The 25,201-nt window shown below is 38.1% G+C and overlaps 1 protein-coding gene and 1 long non-coding RNA gene across 5 annotated transcripts in view; one reads left to right on the forward strand and one right to left on the reverse strand.

Moving 5' to 3' along the window:
- The window catches only part of LOC141378207 (uncharacterized), a 394,144-nt gene extending 389,266 nt beyond the window's left edge, over positions 1–4,878 (reverse strand). The window contains exon 1 of the long non-coding RNA XR_012392145.1: positions 4,672–4,878. This is a non-coding gene — a long non-coding RNA (uncharacterized lncRNA). The remainder of the gene's footprint in view (positions 1–4,671) is intronic.
- Positions 1–21,944, forward strand: part of znf804b (zinc finger protein 804B) — a 233,769-nt gene extending 211,825 nt beyond the window's left edge. For 2 of the 4 annotated variants that reach the window (XM_073926074.1, XM_005158072.5), the window contains exons 3-4: positions 15,512–15,642; positions 17,551–21,944. In XM_073926074.1, coding sequence (XP_073782175.1) covers positions 18,047–20,980 — 2,934 coding nt within the window. In that variant the 5' untranslated portion in view covers positions 15,512–15,642; positions 17,551–18,046 and the 3' untranslated portion in view covers positions 20,981–21,944. The remainder of the gene's footprint in view (positions 1–15,511; positions 15,643–17,550) is intronic. The other 2 variants (XM_073926073.1, XM_009292381.4) reach the window with 1 other exon arrangement.
- The last annotated feature ends 3,257 nt before the right edge of the window (positions 21,945–25,201 follow it).

Genomic DNA, 25,201 nt, shown 5'->3' on the forward strand with positions numbered 1-25,201 from the left:
CCAAAATCATATCATACTTTTGCTTTAGTAATATTGTAGTATTAGTTCTGGACACTAGTCCTGTCCTGTCTTGTATGTTGTGCTCGGCTTGAGTTTTCTCGGGTTGAGCACTCTCACGCCACATTCACACGCGACGTCAACTTCAACGCTTCCCATTCACTTTGAATGGGTGACGTCAGGCATTGCCGAACTGCAATGTGCATCCGTCAAGTTGGGACTTGCTCAACTTTTCAAGCGCCGACAGAAGCTTCAGCCAATAAGATCGCTGTATGCAAATACACCAGCTCAGACAGTGGCCTATTGCTGACTAATTTCTTTGGCTGACGCTTCTATGACGATCAGCCCCAACTTCTGACACGCTCTCTGTCAAGCGTTGAAACATGAATCCCCGTGTGAATGGGGCGTTATTTTTTTCTTGTCTGTCCCCATTTCTTGTAAGAGCACTGTTTTGGCCACACTCATGCTGTGATCTGGGTGTGCTCAGGATGTGCGCTCTCGCCCAGATGTTTGTGTTTGTTCTGTATGCAGCGTTGTGTTCATTCTCAGTGTCTTAGTCTAGTTGGTTTCAGTTTCTGTTAGCACTGAGTTGGACTTTGCACATGCACTTTGTATGTGTGAGTGCACAATAAGTGTTTTCATTTATCGTGTGCTCGTGTCTTGCATTCTGTTTGTAATGGTGTTGTATTTAGCACATGGTTTCTGTCATGTCCTCTGTTTGATCATCTGGGCTATTTGTTGTCATTTTGTCTATGTGTCTTTCTTTAGCACGTTTTGTTTTGTTTTGTTTTGTTTTGTTTTGTTTTGTTTTGTTTTGTTTTGTTTTGTTTTGTTTTGTTTTGTTTTGTTTTGTTTTGTTTTGTTTTGTTCACTCGTCAATGCTTCCCCTGTGTTCCTGCTCCAGTCCTGTCGTGCTCCTTTCCCCACCCTCTGACCATGAAAGCAATCAAAGCAGGTTGTATTACATTTACCAAAAGTTATACAATAACGTTTATAAAAAACTAAATATAATATAATATAAAATATAATATTTAATAACACATTAAATTCTATGGTACAGATTTTATTATAAACATTTAAACAATTCCATCTCATTTGGAAGAAAATGTAAACCATGTTTGTTTATAAATACCATATTTGATTGATTTGCGGTTCAATTTACCATAGTAAAATTATCCTTAATTTTGCAGTTACTATTTTTTAACTTCAAATATCAACGTAAAACTATAGTTCATTTTGTAGTTACTGTAGTTTTATAACAAATAAAAATCGTACTGTACTTTAACTGTGGTTACTGAAATAAAACCAGGGTTAATTTTCAAAAGGAGACCCTGGTGTGCGAATGATGAATTTAACCGTCATTTTTGCTGGAAAATCTGCATTGGAGTTACATGATTGAACAAGGCAGCCATGATTGGCACTGAAGCCTGTAAAGATGACAGCTGTCTGCATGGCCCAATCCGAAGGGAGCAGATGAACCACAATGACTTTTCAAATTTGTGCTGCAAAAAAATAAAAAGTAGCCGACAGAAATCCTGCTCTTTGTAGGCCTGTTCCCGGTGAAATGTTACAAGGTGACACCTCCATGTCTGAGCTCTGCGAGGTGGACAGAGATGTTTCAGCCAATTAGGGAACAGCCTGCTCATGTCCCAGTGATAAAATGGCAAATCTGCTAATATCTACAGCGAGACCCGAGTTCACAGACTGCATCAGCTGTCAGACCAGATTTCACACTAGCATTGCACCTGTGCTTGTGTATGAATCACTGGTTAGTGTAATGACTATGTGTGTGTGTGTGTGTTAAATGTGTTTGTAATGTGATAGAATGCTGCTTGATACTCAGGTCATATGTTTTGTTTTGTTTTTTTGTTTTTTTTGCATAGCGTTACTCATTTTTTGGCAAAGTAAAGTGCAGGACAGTGTGATCATGACTCAAGGCTTGTTTTTCAGGAAAGTGTGTGTTGGCTCAAGGTTGTGATATAATGTGGAAGTTGACAGAAAGTAGAAAGGACATATATTAAAGCGTGTATCTACCTGACTTGAAAAATGAGTATAGGAGAGACAGATGGGGCATTTTTAAGAAAACGATTAAAAAAGAATGATGTACGGTAACAATTACAGTACATCTGGGTGAATGGAAACTGTTTTTGCAGGGGAAATCAAAAGGATGAGATGTTTACATTTGTGAGCTGTTCAATGACCTGTACTATATGTTAATGTATGTTTAAAATAATGCTGGTTGGGTACTGTCATTCCAATGTATAGTGCAAAGAAATGCAAATGAATCTATATAGGCAATTTGAATCCCAATTTTTGTTACTTCAATTTCTGACATGAAGCTATTTCATAGCTTTGTCCATATTATTTCAAGTTTGTCCATATCATTTTTGTCGTTGCACCCTTTTAATTGTTTAGTTTTTTATTTATTTATTTTCTTGTTTTGTTTTGTTATTTGTTTTGTTTTGTTTTGCTTTGCTTTGCTTTGCTTTGCTTTGCTTTGCTTTGCTTTGCTTTGCTTTGCTTTGCTTTGCTTTGCTTTGCTTTGCTTTGCTTTGCTTTGCTTTGCTTTGCTTCGGGGTCTGTTCTAATACATGGATTACCGAAATTAGCTGGATTTGGTTATTGAAGATTTGACACAATCCAGGAATTTTCTCTCTCATCTGAGAGTTGTTGTCATAGGAACAGGTCTTGCAGATCAAACCAGGGGTCTGTTCTTTGTACCTCGCCTAAATGATCTAAGAGGATTTGACAGATCCTTGATCTACTAATCTTGATATCTGATCTCTGGCTAATTTGGTTCTTCAAACAAGTTCGCGAATTAGATTAGAATGTCTTGATGAACTGATCTAAGATCTCTGTTTGTGCTGTGAAGGACAGATCTATCAATCCTCTAAATCATGATCAGCAATGGAATGATTGGCACAGCAACGTAATGACATTATCTGATTAATATTCAATTATCCATGTAAGCAAAATTACATAAAATCCGTAGTAAATAGTTTGTTAAATATGATACGCAATAACTTTCCACAGTTGTAGTAGGCTGCATGCTTTACTCCTTCATGTGTTAAGAGTATTTAACAATTTATTTAGTTTTACATTTTAGATCAGATTTTCTTATAGCCTAGGCCTATTTTTATTTCTTAATCGGCGTAAAAAATGTACATTCATTTTGCATCAAAAAAAGCATTTTGATATTGGTTAAGGTTTCTGCAACTTTTGCAAAGCATTAAGTCACCGGCCTATAAGCTGTCAAAACATGTGCTTGACAGCATAAATTATATATATATATAAAAAAACAAACAAACAAAAAACAGTTGAATATTGTGCATGTCTATTATTATATTGAAATTGTACTAAAGCTGGATCAGTACCTTAAAATTATACGCATTTGTATCTTAAATTCCATGTTAATAAATGTCTGTTTGATCCTAACAATAATAATTTTTTATAAATTAATTTAAAAAAAATTATCAAATAAATAATCGTTGCATTGTTGACCGTGATTTTGAGGATCGAACTGTCCTTTAACACACATGCAGCGATCTAAGATTAGTTCATCCAAACATTTTAATCTGATTCACAAAATTGTTTGGAGAACCAAATTAGCCAGAGATCAGTTATCAAGATTAAAACATCCAAGATCTGGTACGAAGAACAGACCCTTTTTTTTTTTTTTTTTTTTTTGTTATTTTTTTATTTGTTTTGTTTTGTTTTCCACAACATGGAACTATAGCTGTCTCATTTCAGTGGCTGCATCCTTCAAAGGATGCATTCAAAATGTGCTGCGTCATCAAGGCGAGACGAAGGCTGTCTCGTTTCAAAAAAATTTGAAGGCTACTTCAAACGCAGCCTCAAAATGTGTCCTTCGTTTTCCAGGTAATGAAGGACAAAACCAGTGGATCCTTTGTGGCCTCGAATGCCCCAAGATTCATAACACAGATAACTTTAACTTTAACAGAAAACTTGAAATGTTTGAATTTAGTTTATTTTACTTGGATATCTAAGCACATGTTAAAAAACAAAAAGAGTGTGACATGTCTTACTAAAGAGTGATTTTATAGACCGTTTAAATGTTTATGTGTACATATATGAATCAATGGAAATATATTTCCAGCTTCTGTATACCTTGTTTGGCCTTCGGATCACTTAAAATAAGTTTTAAAATCACTTTGAAAAAAAGTCATTACAAATTATATCAGCACTTATTAACAGCAGCTGTTATGGTTGCCTGATGATCTGTAGGCTGTCAGGGTTCTGCCACTCTGATCTTGTAAATTCTTGTTTTGGTGGCAGATCTCGGACACTACTCGTGTCTGGTCCTGTTTCTGTCTCTGTGTGCGCGCGCGCCGTCGTGGGTGTACGCAGAGTGTGCGCGCTCCTGCTTGACGCGGCCGCGCGCGCGCGCTCTCTGCGTCCCTCAGACGCGTGCGCTCTTGTACTCGTGTTTGTGTTTTCGTCTGTCAGCAGCATGGTGTTTCATTCCCAGCGTCTCAGTCTTGTTGGTTTCGGTTTTGGTCGGCGCTGGGATGAAGCATGCATGCTGCATATGTGAGCGCATGGTGAGTGTTTTCATTCATCGTGTGCTCGTTGCGTCTTTTGTCAAAGCACGTGGCTCGGTGTTTACATTGTGGTCACGTGCTTTTGTCGTGTGCTTCAGTGTTGTGTGAGCGCATGGCTTGTAGTAGGTGCGTTCGACTTCATGCAGCGCTGCGCAGATCGATCGAAATCTGTCTTAAAGCGGTGCATTCTGGTTAGAAATCTTGTCCGGATTGATGCTGCGCCGACGCCACGTGACTGTCACATGTGGCATCAAAGTACCGCGACAGCGCTCCGAGATCAGACGGCAAACTCAGACCATGCAGCTTCTGAAGAGCGACTGCAGGAGCTTTGATGACGACACCGATATTACACGATTGGCCGAGTTCACCACATGACAACAAACACGGGTTTATAATTGGATAAATTCCGATTCAAAAGTTTCAAAACAAACAATTCACTTTTCACACCCTCTCTATCCTGTACACATCTTGCTTATTAAAAGACTACAAATATTTTACTGCAGTAATCATCTTTTGTTAAATAGTCTGGTTATAAAGGTTAGCTTGTTTGCACAGGTTTATTTTTAATTTTAACTTTTTATACAGACTATTTACTGCATTCATGAACGATTTAAATGATATATTTAGTGTATATTTTAGTGAATAACCTAAATAAGTCTTCTATCTATAAATGTACATATATGTAAACCCTTTTTAGCATATTCAAACAAGAAGTATTAGCCCAAAGACTGATGTTTAACTCCTAGAATTTATGCTTATTGCTTTGTATTGAATAGACCTGTTCGTTTTTATGTTTATATTAACCTCTCATTTCCTCTTATTTCTCTCATGCATTTGTTATATATTTTATTCATAATTCTCTCTTATTGTTTAAAAAAGAACTACAGTTTGTAGAAACTGTATTCTGTTTTATTTGTAAATGTTTTGTTGTTATAAATAAAAATAACAAAAAAAATATGATGACGCCATGTTATCGGTCATCATGACTGCAGCAACTTTGAGTCCCGAAGTGTCCAGCTGTCCGTCTTGACGGCTCCGTTTTCAACGGGCGGAGTTGAAAACGGAGCCGTCAAGACGGACAGCTGGACACTTCGGGACTCAAAGTTGCTGCAGTCATGATGACCGATCACATGGCGTCATCATATTTTTTTGTTATTTTTATTTATAACAATAAAACATTTACAAATAAAACAGAATACAGTCTCTACAAACTGTAGTTCCTTTTTAAACAATAAGGGAGAATTATGAATAAAATATATAACAAATGTATGAGAGAAATAAGAGGAAATGAGAGGTTAAAATAAACATAAAAACGAACAGGTCTATTAAATACAAAGCAATAAGCATTAATTCTAGGAGTTAAACATCAATCTTTAGGCTAATACTTCTTGTTTGAATCTGCTAAAAAAGGGTTTACATATATGTACATTTATAGATATAAAAATTTCCCATGTAAAAAGCAAAACAAGGTGTTTTGATTAGGTCTTAATAAATGACATTATTTTGGATAATGAATAAATTTTCAAAAAAGCATTTTAATCCAAAAAGATTGTGTTGAAAAGAACAAAAGGTAAAATAAGTGAGCTATGTAGAAGTTTCCCAGAAAGAGCAGGTAGCCTTTAAACTGCTAGACAGGAAATAAAATATATATTTATATTATAATAATAAAACCATTTTATAATTATTTAATAAAATAGTTCTTTACTTTAATTTGTTAAGAGAGCTTTAGGGGGGCAGGATCAATGATGATGATTATTTTATTTCAAGTCTGTAAGACTTATTTGAGTTCATATTTAGGTTATTCACTAAAATATACACTAAAATATATCATTTAAATCGTTCATGGATATGAATGCAGTAAATAGTCTGTATAAAAAAGTAAAAAATAAACCTGTGCAAACAAGCTAACCTTTATAACCAGATTATTTAACAAAAGATGATACTGCAGTAAAATATTTGTAGTCTTTTAATAAGCAAGATGTGTACAGGATAGAGAGGGTGTGAAAAGTGAATTGTTTGTTTTGAAACTTTTGAATCGGAATTTGTCCAATTATAAACCCGAAATACACGTGTTTGTTGTCATGTGGTGAACTCGGCCAATCGTGTAATATCGGTGTCGTCATCAAAGCTCCTGCAGTCGCTCTTCAGAAGCTGCACGGTCTGAGTTTGCCGTCTGATCTCGGAGCGCTGTCGCGGTACTTTGATGCCACATGTGACAGTCACGTGGCGTCGGCGCAGCATCAATCCGGACAAGATTTCTAACCAGAATGCACCGCTTTAAGACAGATTTCGATCGATCTGCGCAGCGCTGCATGAAGTCGAACGCACCTATTAGGTGCGTTCGACATGAAGCTCAGCTGCAGCCGGTGATCAACGAGATTAGCCGAGCGCAGGCGGGGGCGGAGTTGAAAACGGAGCCGTCAAGACGGACAGCTGGACACTTCGGGACTCAAAGTTGCTGCAGTCATGATGACCGATCACATGGCGTCATCATATTTTTTTGTTATTTTCATTCATAACAACAAAACATTTACAAATAAAACAGAATACAGTCTCTACAAACTATAGTTCCTTTTTAAACAATAAGGGAGAATTATGAATAAAATATATAACAAATGCATGAGAGAAATAAGAGGAAATGAGAGGTTAAAATAAACATAAAAACGAACAGGTCTATTAAATACAAAGCAATAAGCATAAATTCTAGGAGTTAAACATCAACCTTTAGGCTAATACTTCTTGTTTGAATCTGCTAAAAAAGGGTTTACATATATGTACATTTATAGATATAAAAATTTCCCATGTAAAAAGCAAAACAAGGTGTTTTGATTAGGTCTTAATAAATGACATTATTTTGGATAATGAATGAATTTTCAAAAAAGCATTTTAATCCAAAAAGATTGTGTTGAAAAGAACAAAAGGTAAAATAAGTGAGCTATGTAGAAGTTTCCCAGAAAGAGCAGGTAGCCTATAAACTGCTAGACAGGAAATAAAATATATATTTATATTATAATAATAAAGCCATTTTATAATTATTTAATAAAATAGTTATTTACTTTAATTTGTTAAGAGAGCTTTAGGGGGGCAGGATCAATGATGATGATTATTTTATTTCAAGTCTGTAAGACTTATTTGAGTTCATATTTAGGTTATTCACTAAAATATACACTAAAATATATAATTTAAATCGTTCGTGGAGATGAATGCAGTAAATAGTCTGTATAAAAAAGTTAAAAATAAACCTGTGCAAACAAGCTAACCTTTATAACCAGATTATTTAACAAAAGATACTGCAGTAAAATATTTGTAGTCTTTTAATAAGCAAGATGTGTACAGGATAGAGAGGGTGTGAAAAGTGAATTGTTTGTTTTGAAACTTTTGAATCGGAATTTGTCCAATTATAAACCCGAAATACACGTGTTTGTTGTCATGTGGTGAACTCGGCCAATCGTGTAATATCGGTGTCGTCATCAAAGCTCCTGCAGTCGCTCTTCAGAAGCTGCACGGTCTGAGTTTGCCGTCTGATCTCGGAGCGGTGTCGCGGTACTTTGATGCCACATGTGACAGTCACGTGGCGTCGGCGCAGCATCAATCCGGACAAGATTTCTAACCAGAATGCACCGCTTTAAGACAGATTTCGATCGATCTGCGCAGCGCTGCATGAAGTCGAACGCACCTATTGTCTCTCTGTGTCATGCGCTCTCCCGTCTATTGTCTTGTCCCACCCACCTTGTTATCTTGTTTGTAATTATTATTTTCACCTGTCCGCCTGTCTGTTTATTGGGTTGTCTTTCCTATTTATTCTCCTTGTGTGCTCTGTTCTGTGCTGGTCCGTTGTTTATTGTCTCCTTTCCCTGTTGTATGAGGTATGCTGATTCCGGTTCTACAACAGTGATTTAGAGTTTTGTGTCTTGCCTAGTTCTAGACCAAGTCTAGTTTAGTTTATAATATAATGTCGTGTTTTTCCCCACATGGGGAGATTTGAGTTTTGTTTTTTTTTGTTTTTTTTTTCCAATAAATTCTTCATTCCCCGCATTTGGGTCCTCGCCTCCTCTTCATCACCCCCATACCGTGACATAGGCTAGACCATCTCATTTCAAAATGCTCTGTTCGGCCTGTGTGGAAAGACTCGCATTTGAAGAGGATGCAGCCTCTGAAATGAGACACAGCTATTATGATCATGTGTTAGGTTAATAGGGTCGTTGTTTACTCTGTGAAATCAGTCTAAAAAAATGCAAATTCAAATCTCTGGAAGTGGTCAAAATATTTTATAACCTGCTATTACGTATTTTGTAGCTTCATCCACTTGTGGTTGGATTATTGAAATACATCATACTAGGTGTAAACAGGGCATTTGATTTGCCATTCCATCCACCAGACATATTACACTAATCCAGTTGTCCAAATGACATGTATCTTAACACTCAACACTTGGAGTCTCTCCCTCTCTCTGAAAGACTTTTGCATGTAGTATTTATTCATTCCAGGAAAATGTTTAAAATGTCTCTGTAAATATGCATTTCGCTGTTCAGTTTTTTGTATTGCTTGCCATTTATATCCGTGACCCACAGAGAGCCTTTACCACTGTCATTCAGATGCTTGAACCGGTTGTTAAACATTCTGAAAATGTACTTGACTTTTGATCATCGTCTGATGAATTACAGCTGCTTTGATCGATAGAAAACATCTTTCAAATGTTCCACCTGCTTCCAGGCGCTGTGCTAATTGTGCCAGGGAAATGGAGTTGCTGTTTGTAAAACAATGTTTTGTGTTACTGTATGATCAAATTTACATAAAAGTATGTATTTTATGTACATTACATATATTTACATATAAAGTGTCCCTGTTCTGACACAGTGACAAACACTTAAATACATTTTCAGTGCATTTATCACCTACTAAACATTATTGGTGAGTAAGATGAAGGCTTTTATAATAACATACATATCAGCGCAACCTCTTCCTAAAGAGAATGAGTGCAAATAAGAGTAGCATGGTCAACAGAGCATATTTGTTCCTCCTCTTTATTTCTCACCCATTTGGTGTGATCCCACCAGGCTAGCACCAATAAACACATCCAGTTTTATCTTTTTTACAGAGGGTTAACCATGAAAAAGAGAACTAATGAAAACCTTATGCTGTGTGCAGTTCACAGCTTTTTATTGTCTTTGAAACGCCTTGCACACCGGCCTTAGTTTCCACTATAGTGCCTTTATATCTCTCATATAGGCTCTTTACCCTGCACGTATTGATGGGATTCCTTTAGGGTCTATTAACATGAGGTTTTTTAGTAGCAACATAAAACCCTTTGAGGTTTGTTATCTCAGACGGTGAATCTAAGAACATTTGAGATGCAGATATCAAAGGAACAAGCACTGTATAAGATGCAAGATGCTGCATTACTTGTTAACATTGTGAATAGCAACCACTGGTGAAAGCTTATAAAAGTATCTTAATGGGCTTTTTTTCACATTGCAGTGAAAAGACACATACATCAATAATATGCTAAAGGATCTCTCTTTACACATCACATGCAGACAAAGCTCTGTTCTTCCACATTGATTAACCCGTCAGTGTTTGATCATTAGCACACAACAGAATTGATTTAATTGACTGGAGGTCGGAGGTCAATTAGAGCATCTCTTTACCTCAAATTCTCATTAATCCCAACACAACTCAGGGTTAAAGTGCATGTTTGTTATTTGCAGTCAATGCCGCTGGAGCAACTGGAGCACTTAATTTACTCTACTAGTGTAGACAAGGAAGTTTTATATATAATGTTCCTGATTTTTTCACCAAACAAGAGTTGTTTTTGACAGTTTAAAATATATTTTCCATTGGCTGGTTGAAATAGTCTTTTGTTCTTCCTTATCTGTCAATTATTCATGAGGCAGATGTTTCATTGAAATTCTAAATTATCTTCTGAAGGGCGAAATCTAAGGCATCATGAATATGAGAATATCCAAAACTAATTATGAGTAGAGCATTTAGACTTGCTCATCAACATTAGCGGCAAATGCTTTAATGTGCCTTATCAATCATATCAGTCGTCAAATGGGTTTATACCATAAACATTTCATTCTGTCAAAGACATCATCATGTTTTCAGGCTGTAAAGAATATCAATAAAAAAGAGAGAAAGAGAGAGAGCTGAGCTTTCTGAAATGCTTGTTAATTAAAAAAGAGGCTGACCTGGTGTTTTTAAGAAGCATAAAATGCAGCTTATTTCTGTCAGACTTTAGTTAGAGTCGTGGAAAAAAACAAACCTAGATGGCAAGGGTGAGATTAATTATTTTAAATAAAGTTTAGTGCATAATTAAATAGTTCACTCCCAAAAACAAAAAGTAATCAGTTATCATTCTCATACATGTTTTCTAGAAAATTTCTTGGAGATGTGTGATGAGGTTTAGAAAATGACCATGTGTTATGTACTGTAACTTGGCTTATGTACATGTATAATGGTTTATATGATAACCTAAAACAGTACTATAAAAATGGACTATGGATAAATTCAGATTTTAATGCTTTGGTGTGGTATGCAAAATTGTTCAATGTTTACTCTAGTGCTTTCCACATAAGTCACTTCTGTAAAGTTCTGTAAACTGGTGAATAATGCATTTCATGGTCATCCACTTATTCACTGTTTTGCTTATTTACATAGTTTTACAATGTAAACTTGTGCTAGATGGGCAATTTGACCATCATGCTTTATAAACTTATAACTAATCTAACTTATCTTAACTAATCATAACTTTAAAACATTTTGAGACATGTTTTCAGTGTTTTTTTTTTCAGTGGCCTCTGTCTTGTGTTTTAAAATGCAACAATTAAAGCTGCATGCAGCAATAAAATAGACCTCGCACTCGGGTTCACTGCTGCCCGGGGGTCTTAGGATGACAGAGAACAGTGGACTGATAAATGCTTTAAAAATCTGATAAAATCATAGATTTATGCCAAACTTCCTTCTGTTAGCAGGTGGTGCTATAACTTGACTAAATTTTAGCATGTACATGTCTTCAGCAGAGGAATCTCATCAAACCTGTGAATTTTCAGGCAGTTTGGACAATGTGTGGCTTTGAGTTATAAGTACTTCCTCCTCCATGGCGATACACTGAACTTTGTCAGTGTGCCACGCACTCGCCCTTCGACAAAAACTCTGGCACTTTACTATTTAACATCACAAAGGCCTTTGGATTATACTGACAAAACTTGGCTTCAATCTTATCAAATTTATAGGAAAAGATTGTTATACTGTTAAACATGTCAATTCCTGTTGCAAGCAGGTGGTGCTATAACTGTAACTGGATATTGACATGTAAACATGTTCAGGTCAGGACTTTTAGAAAACTTGTGGATTTTGAGGTAGATCAGAAAATGCATTCCTGAGCTTGGTCTCTAATAATTAGGCAGCATCTTTTGGTAGGCATCCAATAGATACTTGCATCACATGGTGTGTGACGAGATCTTGCAAAATTAAATCGCGACGAGATTTCTCGTCGAGGTGAAAAGTTGTCTCGTGAGTTCATGATGAAGCATGAGGGTGAAATTAGCACTGAAGATTGGAGGCAGGATTGCTCATGCCTTTATCATCACCGAACACATATATACTGTCCAAAAAAAAAATACTAAATTAATTTTGTGTACGGCATCAAATTCCACTACAACACTTTCCTATCAGCCCTTACTTCATACTCGCATCTTGTAGCTAGTCACGGGGCCATAAATTGTTGCTGAATTTAAGTGAAACTGGTACAAATTTAAGAAATGAAATACCAAAAATTGCACTTCTTTTTTTTTAAAGTTAAGTTTGTGGAAAGGAGTTTGATTTTTCCATGTGAAATTGTAAGGGAGTAGCCAGTCAGTAAAGTTTTCTAGCATTGTTTTGCTGTGTTTGCATGTCCTTTACTGCATATAATTCATTAAAATAGAAGTAAAATACCTTTTGTTGCAAATATTTTGAGATAAAAAAATGTATGTGATAGGATATCATGTTGATTTCAAAAAGCAACTAAATTAGTTTGCATTTTGTGAATTTATTTATTTATTTATTTATTTAGTTGGATAAAAATAGGCCATCACAATGGCACAGTGGGTAGCAAAATTGCCTCAAAGCTAGAAGGTTGCTGGTTCTAGCCTCAGCTGGGGTTTTTTTTTTTATTTATTTTCCAAAAAGAAAATAAATAAATGCATAAATAACAATAAATCTGTTTTCAATTTTGCTAATATTTCAAATGGTATAAAAATACTATTTTCCATTCATTCATTCATTCATTTTCTTTTCGGCTTAGTCCCTTTAATAATCCGAGGTCGCCACAGCAGAATGAACCCCCAACTTATCCAGCACATTTTTACACAGTGGATGCCCTTCCAGCCGCAACCCATCTCAGGGAAACATCCACACACACTCATTCACAAACACACTTCAGACACTACGGACAATTTAGTCTACCCATTTCACCTGTACTGCATTTCTTTGGACTGTGGGGGAAACCGGAGCACCCGGAGGAAACCCTTGCAAATGCAGGGAGAATATGCAAACTCCACACAGAAACGCCAACTGAGCCAAGGCTCGACCCAGCGACCTTCTTGCTGTGAGGCGACAGCACTACCTACTGCGCCATTGCATCACCCCATTTTCCATTCACATATATTTGTAAAATATTGTACAGTTTGCATGTCCTCTACTGCATATAATTAATTTAAATAGAAGTAAAATGACATTAATTACAAGTTGATAAAAAACACACAGGTTTGCGTTTTGTGATATATATTTTAAGTTGAATAAAATACTATTTCCATTAATATGATTCATCATTGAAGATTTCTTAAAAACTGTGTGAAAATCTCATCTCATTCTAGTGAACCCACTCGCATGTGTCATCCTTTCTCATCGAGTAAGCATTTTTTCACACCTCTATTGCGTACTATAACAGTATAGACCATTTTTAGGGATATACTGTAAACAATAAAAATGGCCTGAATGTATTTCCTGTTTTATATTTTTAATTTCCATGGCTACAAAGAGTACAAAAAGGTACACATATTGATAATGTTATGACAGATCTTTTTAATGTTATGATTGAATTACTACTACAATTTTGAAGTCGTTTGAGAACAAGCAGTAAATGTTCATTGGATAATGACATCACCACATTGAAATGGTTTATAGAAAGAAACAGCACTCACACTTTTTATTTATTTTATTTTTTTGAAAAGCAGAGTCAGAATTTGAGGAAAATGAAAATTATTATTAACATTTTCTCGTTCTTTCTGTGTTCCTTTTGCTATTTACTTACAGCAGTTTTACATCCACATGTATATTAACTTGTGATGCTGCTACACAATGAATCTCAACTATTCACTTTGAACCTTTTTTGAAATATTTAAAAAGAAATCAGCAAATGTATTTATGAATGAGAAAGTATTTGCTGAATTAGGTTTGAATTCAGAATTCTCTGTTTTTTTCCTGAAAAATGAAATGTTATTTTGCTTCGCCACCATATCAGTGTTGTTGTTTTTGGAAGGTGGAGTTTTTTATTTTATTTGAGTGTACACTGACATTTTTGTGGTTCCAGTGGTGTGTGTATGCTCTGAAAACTCTCTTCTGTGCAGCTCCCTTGAAGCAGGCATCATTAGTGTGTTTTGCTGTGTAAAGTCAGTGGGCTCTGTTGGGAGTTAGCTTGCTAACTTCTCACAGATACGCATTTTTTTTCCCCTGTCAGTGCTTGTCACCATGCAGCAGAGGGGAACTGTCCTCCTCTTGGCAGTCTTTTCACACCCACAACAAAAATCTTGATATGGTGTGTGTGCAACCATGCGCTCATAAAATCATTCTACAGTTTGGCTAATGGACCATTTTCACAACAAGACTGTTATGATGCCTTAATGGTCATCATAATCTTAAATCCTTGAACGTTTGTAATATTTAGATTTTTTTAGAAATGGATGAACATTTATATGCATTTATGAATGTATTAAATTATCTTTGTGTGAAATTACAAAAAACAAATTACCACTTTTGCGAGGCGTTTCTGATGTCTATGGGGGCATGACAGTAAATTTGACATTATTCTCTCCTCTGACTGCCATCGTCAGTCTCACACAATTTCTGAATGTCTTGATAACACCCTCGTGGGCTTTTTTTCTGATATTATTTCAGTAAATAGGATTGAACAATTATTTGTTGTACTCTCTCATTCACTACGCTCTAAGTATATCCAACCATGATGCCTTCCGCTACTGAGAAACCCAAAAATGCGAAAAGGGTCTATACCAAGTAAATAAATTCCTAACTCCTATGTGTAAATGTCTTTTATTACCTGATGAAAATATACATGTACACCTACAGTATGTACATGCAGTATGGAGGAATGGTGGTCTTGAAGAGCAGAGAAGTAAGGGATACAGTGTTTGTTACATTTTCACTGCCTCACATGAGTCAAGCCAAATATGGCTTTCAGTTTTATTTCCCTGCTGAATGAAGTCAAAGGTGTTTGGCTGTGTTCATGTGACTTCCATTCATGTCTACAGAACAAATTCTGGCACAGCTGACACTTTTATTGTTTTGTGATTGTATTTAGGCTTTGCTGATTTTCTGTTTACTTTGTTTCGATTTTTTTTCTCCTCTGCCCTAAAGGGATATTGTGATAAATAGACAGGCATCCATCGGTGAGGTTTATGCCTTTTCAAAGGAGCCTTTTATGTGGAAAACTGATGGACTGCACAGGCTCTGTTAGCAGAAGAATTAGAAAGAGGTGTTTTTTTTTTCTTAAAGGGATTATTTTTTTTAATTGTTTTCTCTCAATTGTACGCTAGGTTAGACCTTGATTCTTTTGTTTCTTTTTTTTCTCCTGATGTAAAATTCATTAGGTTCTTTATATAGCCAAACAATTGTTCTTTTTATGGGAGACTTTAGATTTTTAGAACTTCTCATCTGTTAATTTTGTCTTACAGAGGCTGAAAGAGTTAAAGCAGAGAGAATTTGCACGGAATGTTTCCTCCAAGTCTTGGAAAGATGAAAAAAAGCAGAAACGAGCTCTGAAACGACTGCATCAGCTTGCACAACTCAAACAGCAAAGAGACAGGTAAATCATTGTGCACTTTTAATTCTGTGTGTGGTAAGTAGCCGCGTTTCCACTATCGCGCCTAAAGCGAGCGAGCCAGGGCGAGCCAAGGCCAGTGGGGTTTCCACTGTCACTTCCGGGGCCTGATCGGGCCAAAGCGGGGCTTTCTTGGGGCCAGCGGCCGGCCTTTTTCGGCCCGCCGAATACCTTGGGAGGGCCAGCTGGGGCTTCGGGGCGGAGTGAAAGGAGAGGCGGGCAGTTTTCTGATCGCACATGAGTACATGCGCCAAACAAATAAAGAAATAAGGGAAATAAAACATCTAGCCTTATAGTCTGGGGTCTTTTTGCGTATGATCACCCTTATGTTTCCCTTTTAAATGTAAGGCTGCTGCATAAAATAATAAAATAGTTTTAATTTATAGTGACGTTCTTTGCTGCGTCCTCCTTTATGTTTCAATACGCATAATAATCTTTACACCATATTAAAAACACAGCAGACAGTAAAGGTTTTCGAGAGTTTTTGTCAAGTTTAAAATGTTTGTTTGTGCGCGTTTAGATGCCTGTATGTGTGTGTGAGACCGGGCAAAAACGCTCCTTCACAGCTCCGTTATGCCGCGAGCGGCTTTTTTCTTTATTTATTTTGGAGATAATACACAATAAAAATAAAACAGAAGGACATAAAACTTAACAAAGACGTGCCCACTTTCGTAGACTTTAAATAATATAGTTTCATATCCTGATAAAATAGCCTAAGCTTTAATGAAATATAATTTAAAGAATTACAAATATCGGATAAATATAAAATCACATTAAATAAATAAACCAATATAAAATAAACAAAAGCTAGCTATATGTAGGTAGCCTATATACAACACATAAATCGAACCGTTTTAAAGCCACACATATAGCCTATAACTTTCATTTTACAAAGACCTGTCTGAAAAAAAAAAGATTTTCGATATTTTATAAAAACAATTAACATCGGAGAAGGTTTGAAATATTATTTATAAAGTATTTGGATACGATGATATTAATCAAATCGCGCAAACAGCATTATTTGGGTGAGTGAAAGCAGAATCTCCTATAGCCTACCTTTTTTTCTGTCACCCAGTCCTGCGCAGCGCTCGCTGCTTTAAACGCATATGGGGGAAAGTCCAAACACAAAATGGGTTCTATATAGGCCTACTCAAACAACTGTTTATGTTTTATATGACGTGGTTAAATTTATAAATGAAACTTTAAATGAAGAGCTTTAGTGAATAGCTGCCGAGCGCAAAAATATGGCTATATTTTATAAGGCTACTCGCTCTTATGCTGAAACACTTAACACGACTTCTATCAAAACGAGGATGTTATAAAATACATGCAATATCGAGTTATAAAGGAGAATTTCTGTGGATTTATATTATGGATGTGTGCGCTCTCTGTGATGGGTCCCTGCGTTCGGCGAGAGCAGTCGATGAACAATTCCAGTTGGTCGGCGAGTAAACAAATGTAATGAATGGAAATACACAGGTCTGTGCGTATAGACATTTCATGTACTGCTGTACAGTAACGTGTCATTTGTTTGTTTCGGTTGTCTTCATTTTAATGGTTTCGTTTCGTGATGATTATATGGTGTGCTTTATCTGAAGTGGGCGGGTTGTGTGACGTTTGATTCGGGGACGTTCTGTGGGCGGTGTTTGCGTGACGCGCTGTGAGCTATTAGCCCGTCAGTGGAAACGCGACATGATTTCGGCCTCATTTCTCAACCTCCCGGGCTATTGGCCCGGCCCGGCCCGATTAAAGCCCTGGCTCGCACTGGCCCGATAGTGGAAATGCAGCTAGTGTTTTATTAATATAATGCATGCACTATTGATCTGATTTAAAGAGACCTTTCAACAATGGTGCAATGTCTAATTACAACATTCTGTCTTCTGTTCTTGCCAGCAGTGATGACAAGAAAGGTCTAAAATTAAGGTCTACAAACAAGGATAAGGATCAAGTTAAAATCCCATCCGCGGGCAGTAGCAAGTTTGACAGAAAACCAACTACATCATTGGTCCAAAATTCAACTCCTATCTCCACAAACGTCTCATTGAAGGGCTTGTCCTCCACTCGTATTCCCACACTTCAGCAGGCATGTCACGAAAAACATCCCTTACTGACAAAACCCTCTGCAAGCCACCGGAGCCCCAGAGCAGGGGTTTCATTCTGTTTCTCCAGGCGAGCTCAACTCAAGCTTGACTCCTGTGCCTCTGTGTTTAGTGATGGACTTGATGAAGCTAGTGACTATCAAGAGCTCCAGCGCCACAGGCACAGGCTTGCCCTGGAGGCCCTCTGGTCTTGCTCGAGCTCACCCAGAACCCCAAGTAATGATGACCATGATTTGTCCCATGATCCTCCTACCTTGGACTGGGTGGATGGAGACTCTCAAACACTGCAAATGGAAGCACAAGAGAAACATGTGGAGAGTAATGACTTTGAGGCAAACTACAGCACAAGTGAGCCAGAAAAGCTGGGGTGTCCTGACACACAGAGTCCTGGAGCAGACTGGAAGCCAGCTGGTTCAGAAGACAGATTGCTTGATGGGGGGCAGAGACCCAGGGCAGAGGGGGCTTATGGGGGATCAGAGGAGAGAGAATGCCTCAAGTGCCCCAGCCTTACTGTTTACACAGATGGACAGGGCACTATGGCCCATAGCCAACTCCAAATACAGAAAGACTCACACCACTATACACAGAGAAGCAGTGAAGAGCCTATTATGCAGAATGGGAGAGACTGTGAGCCAGAAAAAGAGACAGTGGAATATAAAATACAAAGAGTTTGCAAAGATGACAATACAGGTTCCTTTCTTAATGTACTCAGCAAGGATGGAAATGTGACGAAATGGCCATTTGAGCTGGTTCAGTTCACTTCTGAGGAGCCACGTGTATCTTTCAGCTGTAACCCTCTCTGCTGCTATTTAAAACACAAGAAGGGCAAACACAAAAGCACAAAGGCTGAGGAGGTAAATCTTGATGCTGTTGACAAGCTCGCAGTCCAGAATGACAGAGCTGGGCCACAAACACAGAATGTTCCAGGAGATAAATTAGGCATTTTAAAACCAAAGAAACCCAAACACAGGAGAAAGGAGAAAAGACGTAGGCGTAAATTAGATGCTGTCAGGATCCGGCAAGCAGGCTGCGCATTTAAAACCTGCTCACAGACAGAAGCTGGAGGACACTTTGAATTCCAAAGCACTCCAACCGACACGTCACAAAACAAGCAAGTGTGCACAGAGAGGAGGCACAAGCTGGGAAAAAGGAAAAGATCAGTGAGAGATGAGACTTCAAATGAAAGTGACACCCCAGAGCACAGCCTCAAAAGCATTGTTGTAAGCTCGCTTTCCGCCCCGGCACGTAAAAAAAAGAAATGTCAAACGATGAGGGGGCTTGTGTCTGCGCTACGCTTGGTAAGGCGGAGGCCTTTGCCATATTCTGCTCACAACTCAACAGGAAGAGAGGATAATTATCGCTGGTATGACAATGCCTACGAGTCAAAGAGGGATGCTGCCTCAACACCCACCAGTGACAAATCTGGGTCATGGGGTGGCCTGTCAGACATGACCTCAGATGGAGAATGGCCTGTGTACCACATGGGAAGATGCTCCACCTCCCCAAGATCAAACTATCTATACCCTTTGAGAAAGGAGCACAGTCAGCCCAGGTCTTACTTTAGAGGTTCCTCAAACAATGTTCCTCACTACAGTTGTAGTCCATGTAGAGATTTTGAAGATACAGGAGAAAGTTGGGATTACGCAGACTCGTACATCTACAATAAGCAAAGAAATTCAACTATTTGTAATGGCCCAGATCAGCATGAGAGGTACGGCATAAGAAGGCACAAACCATTTTTTGAGAACCATAAACATAGAGAGCACAGAATTCAACATGCAGGCAGACAGTTTTTTTACAGAGTCTTTGACAGCCCCGAACCTCAGGAAGATGACAGGGACTGGTGGTACAATGACAGACTTAGTCCTGTAGGTAGGAGGCATCAGGAAAGAGAAGAATTTCAGTGGTCAAGTCCAGAAAGAAGTGAAGACAGGTGGTATAACAAGCCAGTGCCCATTCGTAGCCCCAGTTCCTCTAGTAGCACTAGCATCTCTGATCTTAGTGGGGATTGGTCATCTAATTGCCAAATTAAACCATCACCTACGAGACAGAGCCAGAAACATTCTGAATTGCCTTCTGAGAGATTGGTCAAGACCAAATCCTCCCTTTCTCCTCTTAGAAAGAGAAGCCATTTACCACCATTAGCCACAAGTAACCATTGCACACAGTCTAATTCCTTAAACATAGGTGTAGTGAAGGAAGATGTTACACACAAGATTAACACAATCGCAGCAGATCCATTGGTTGAGAAGGATTCTAAATTAAAGAAAGGACATTTTCTCTCACTTCCACTAATTGGCAAATTACCATCTATTAAGAATGGGGCAAGAAAAAGAGGGATTAATAAAGATGCAGGTGCCAGTATTAGTAGCCTGGTTCAAACAACCTCAACTCCCCTATCAAATCCACAAGTTATGCCTCACATCGGCATCAAGAATCCAGAATGCTTGCAAGACAGAAATGGCCAAAATCCCAGTGAGGCCCATACTTGTCTTGAAACTACCAATGAAAATAGATCGAAAGAATTCTGTGCTACTTTAGCTTCGGATTCAAACAATATTCAGAAGCATACTGTCAGAGGCCAAGCAGACCATCCAGAAATTGCAGGGATTCACTGTTCAAAACGTACCACTCCTCCCCTTTCTGAACAGCCAATCACCTTCACTGATGATGAAATTGAGAAGTACAGATTGCTTCAACTCCAGGCCCAGCAGCACATGCAGCAGCAGCACCTTCAAGAGCAAGCATCTGAGGAGATGACTTTACCAATCCCAGCTCCAAAGCCACTCAACCAGACTGCACTTTCAGCCTGTATGCCATACAGCATACTTCAGCCATCCTCTCCAACCTCCTCTATCATTCCTCACCCATCCCCTGTTACCCTCTTACCTACCATTCATCACTCTCTTTCTCTGCCCCATTTTGCCCCTTCGATCCCTGCTGCCTTTTTTCCTGCGCCCCCTGCAACTGTGTTGGCAGCTCAGCCACTCCAACTGATCCCAGCCTCATCCCTCCATCCAGTTCACCCTCACCATCATGTTTCTGGGTTGACTCTCCACCCCCTGCCTCCCACTTCTCTGCTCCCTGCAATGCTTAGTCCAATGCCCATGGCTGCTGCCGCTGCTGCAGCCGTCGCTGCTGCCAGTACCCTGCAGATCCACCCCCTACTACACCCTCTGTTCCACAGCCAGGACCTTCAGCGGCACCCTGGACCAACCAGTTAGTTCTGGTCAGAATTATAAGGAAATTTTGAATAAACAAAAAGATTATAGTTCTGACATTTTTTTTTTTTTTTACAAAATTACTGCAAATGTGCTGTGAACTTTTGAGATGTTTAGGTTCTCTCTGCCAAAGGTCCTGTTCAGCCGTGATTTATTTTTGTTTTATTTGTTACATTGTTGACTCAAAGATAAGGCGATATTTTACATTTTATTATTATTTATCATTCTTCGTATATGTGTCCTCTCCCTGAATTAACACACAGATGAACCTCTCCTGCCTCAGTGCACTGTGATTTATTAGGAGTTAAGCCCATTCAGCGGTTGGCTGAAATTTAGTCAAATTAGAGTGTTAATGCTTTTTTTCAATTAGTAATAACTATAATCAGCTTAATTTTAGTTATGTTACTCAGCGAGTATTCAAAGGGTATTTAAAAGAACTAGGGGAAATATCCTTGAACAGTCTTAAACTAAACTAAATGTACATGAAAATTCTGAATAAATTTTAGATTTGAAGAGAGATTTTGAGATTTTTTTTTTTTGTTGTTGTTGTTTGTTTGTTTTTAGAATATGCAAATTGGCATTATTTGATGCAGAAATACAGCATGTGATTGAGCTATTGTATCTCCTAATGGATTTAGCAGTGTCCACTACTTTGGGTGCAGATGTCCCATTTTAAAGACTTTTTTTCTGTGTTGTTTGGTAGGGTAGAGTGAGTTTGGACTTGCTCAGCTGTAGTGTGGACATGCAATAATGTTTTTTTTTTCAATCTATTTAAAGTGTAAAATATTGAACTGTATTTATGTATTCATACTTTGTAATGTAAGTAAAAACAAATAACATGCACTTGATTGTTTGTACATGTTTAAGATGCTTTTTATTCACTTTTATTTTTGGTAGAATCAAACATACTTTCATCTGTAAGATAATGCCATGGGAATATTAATAAATTAAATGTCATTCCAAGAAATGGCAGTTTTGTCATTAGTGTTTTTAAGGTCTAGATTTTGACTTTAGACTTTTGCAGCTTGAGACTTTTACATTTTTCCAAGACAAGGAGCAGCGATTGCCATTTTGCCTGGAGGTAGATTGTGGCTGAATTGGCATTTACCCACCTCTAAAAAAGCCCCTGCAGAAAATGGCATAATACACGTCACATTCAGTGAATGTTAACACACCTTTGTTTCAAATGAATGGTGCTCCACTGCTCAGATCTGAGGGACTGGGAGTTTGTGTTAATGATGCCCCTCATTGCCAGCAGTGGCCCAATAACACAACTGCACTTTTGCACTAATTAACTCTCTCTGGTATGAGTCGTCTGCTCTGGCAAACAGCAGCTCTACTATGCAAGACTACACGGATTTGTGATTCATATCTCCACTTTCTTATTCAAACTGTGTTGATCCTGCCCTTTAATAAACCCTGAACAATAAAGGCAAAGCTGTGTCCTGCTGGATAGGCCTTCTTTGAAAATGCAGTGATGTAAAAAAATTATGCGAAGCTTACAGGATGACATTTGATGTAGCATTCAATTGCATTGTGAGTCACACAAAATATAATGTAGTTTTCTTTTGGAGTGCACTTCATGTTGGAAACCATGACAAAAGATGCCTATGATGGTCTGGGTATGGTTATGGAGCACAAAGTGTCCTACACAATACCCTTCATGTCGTCAGAAAACACTTATTTCTAAAGTGACTGGAAAGGACAGATGTGAATATAAAAATTGCATAGAATAAATTTATGGACTGGTCACATTTCTCCAGCGATCACTTTTGACTGAGCCTGCATGGTTTGTTCCTTATTGGATCAGAGGTGATTTGGCTCCCTCCTACTGATTTTCAGAGACTCAAAAATTGATTTTTTGAGAACTTCGACCATGCAGATATCCGGTAAGCTGGGCTACCTTTGGGGAGAGCCATAAGGTGAAGCAGTGTGTGGAACGATTGCCCTCTCATGCCCCAAATACAGCCTCTCTGCTGGCAGACCTGCTGCCGCGTGTTCATACACCACAGGACAGCAGATCAAACAGACTGTATGAAATAGAAAGCAAGGATAATTAGCAGATGTTACAGAATAAGCTTACTTCTCAGCCATGCTCGCTACACAACAAGCCAAACGTACTGATTAATACACTCAAAAAAAAGGAAGATGATGAATGGGGCGTAATGAAACATGAAGCATGAATTGTACTGATCAGAAATGTTGTGAAAAACAAGAATCGACATTACAAGCTTCAAGCATTTGCATCGAGGTAGTATTTGATGTAAGCCACACCATATACAAGTTCTTCTGATATAGCCACAGAAATCCATATTACACATAACTAAGCCTTGCAGCTGAATATAATCAGAGAAGGTTATGTAATGTAAAAGTTTCTACAGTCAAACTTTTCCCTCATTATTAATTTCTTCTACAGTAACTATGAGACATACAGTAAGACAGAAGAACACTACGTGCGGCGGCTCCGAGACTAGTGCCCTGCCAGCCTCTTGTTTAATATGCCACTGAAGTAGGGAGCCACTGTTTTCTGCTCAGTGCCTGTAGGGGCCTCTCAGAGTCTGTTTAGCATGTTTCAAAACTGCAGGACATCACAATCTCCGCTGCTAAATGCCTAGTGTGGTGCAGACAGTGCACATATCATCCTTGTTCATTCTTCCATTCTTAGTTTGCACCCTCTGGTAATAGTTTCTTTATGACACCACCACCACAATCACTGAGAAAAATCATCTATTCAGAGCAGCATTACGCCCTCTTACCACTGCCATTTTTTTCATTTTGAGTTATTCATATGATTCATTTATTTATTGTGATAATGTCTAGACATTTCCCTCCGCATGTCCAGGGAGATGAGATGGAAAGACCAATGAAGCAGGATTTAGATGAGTAACAAGTGAATTGTGTTCTGTGCTGTAATCACTCTCGTTGTAACTGTGCACTGGGGGTGGGAATGATTTCAGTGCGAATGAATTGCACATGCTGGTGGTGCTGTTTATTGGCATGTGATGTCTGCAGTGTGTGGTTCTGATTGCTAGTTTGTGGAGGATGCACTATACTGCAATCTGACAACCAAGTCTGCCAAGTGACATCCTTCATGGATTTCGGCACATTTAGCACCTGGTTAAATTGGTTAAATGTGTCCTATTATGCCCTTTTCTCAATGCGTACTGTAATATACGCCTCTTAGTGCTGTTTCCATAAATGTCTCTTTACAGTAAGTGCAAATAAGCTGCTGCTCCCCAATATTTACTCATCTTCTTTGCTTCGATGTGTGTGAACAGATAAAATAAAATTGCACCCTTATACCACACCTAACATGATAATTATGGGACAATATGTGACAAGAGAACCAGATAATTGGTTGATCCATGCCAAAACAAATTGAGATTTAAAGAGCTCCAATTATGGGTTTTTGAAAATGACCTTCCTTGCAGTATATAACACAGCTCTAAGTGAAGTGAAATATCTAGCTAAGGCTTAAATCTGAAAGTGTGCTTTGTTTAAAACTATTGATTCATCTATAAAAGAGTCAACTCAGAGTGGTTCAAATAAATTGATGGGGTAACAAATCTTTAGCTGTGTCGTCATGATGTTGATATGGAACTCAAGCCCCACCAATTTGTTGCACGCACAGACCGTGGAAAATTGAAACCTCCAATGCCCTGCCCACAAACACTGTAGAAAGAAAAAGAAGACAAACACTGTAGCAGATCCCAGTTGAATCATGTCACAAAGACACTATGCTCTGAAGTGTGAGGGAAAGTTAGTGTTAATTTCCTTACCAAAAGATGAGGCTGTGAAGAGTCAGTGGTTGAAGTTTATTTTTGCAAAAATACATCAGCATTATAGTCCTAGCCTAGTGCTGTGTTCCCGTCATTTTTCTGACAAATGCTTGTGCAATCTACACACGCTGCGTGTTAAAGGAAGGATCAGAAAAGACTATTGATGTATGACACTTTGTCTGAAATTGGCAGGAACTTTACAGTTCACAGTTCATGAATCAATTCCTTCCTCTATTTCACGTGTGTAAGTAACTTAAGTGTGATTAAAATGGTTGCCTCCTTGTTTTTTCTAGCTTGCAAATTATGTATTTAATTGTACTTTGTTACTTGTAACCACTCCACGTGGCTTGTACTGTATCTGGTTAACTCTTTATATTCTCATATCCTGTCTAAAACCACGTTGAAAACGCGACACACACCAATTTGTTTAGTGCATTAGTGAAAT

This window comes from Danio rerio, chromosome 16 (assembly GCF_049306965.1).
Source record: "Danio rerio strain Tuebingen ecotype United States chromosome 16, GRCz12tu, whole genome shotgun sequence".
Classification (NCBI taxonomy): Eukaryota; Metazoa; Chordata; class Actinopteri; order Cypriniformes; family Danionidae; genus Danio; species Danio rerio.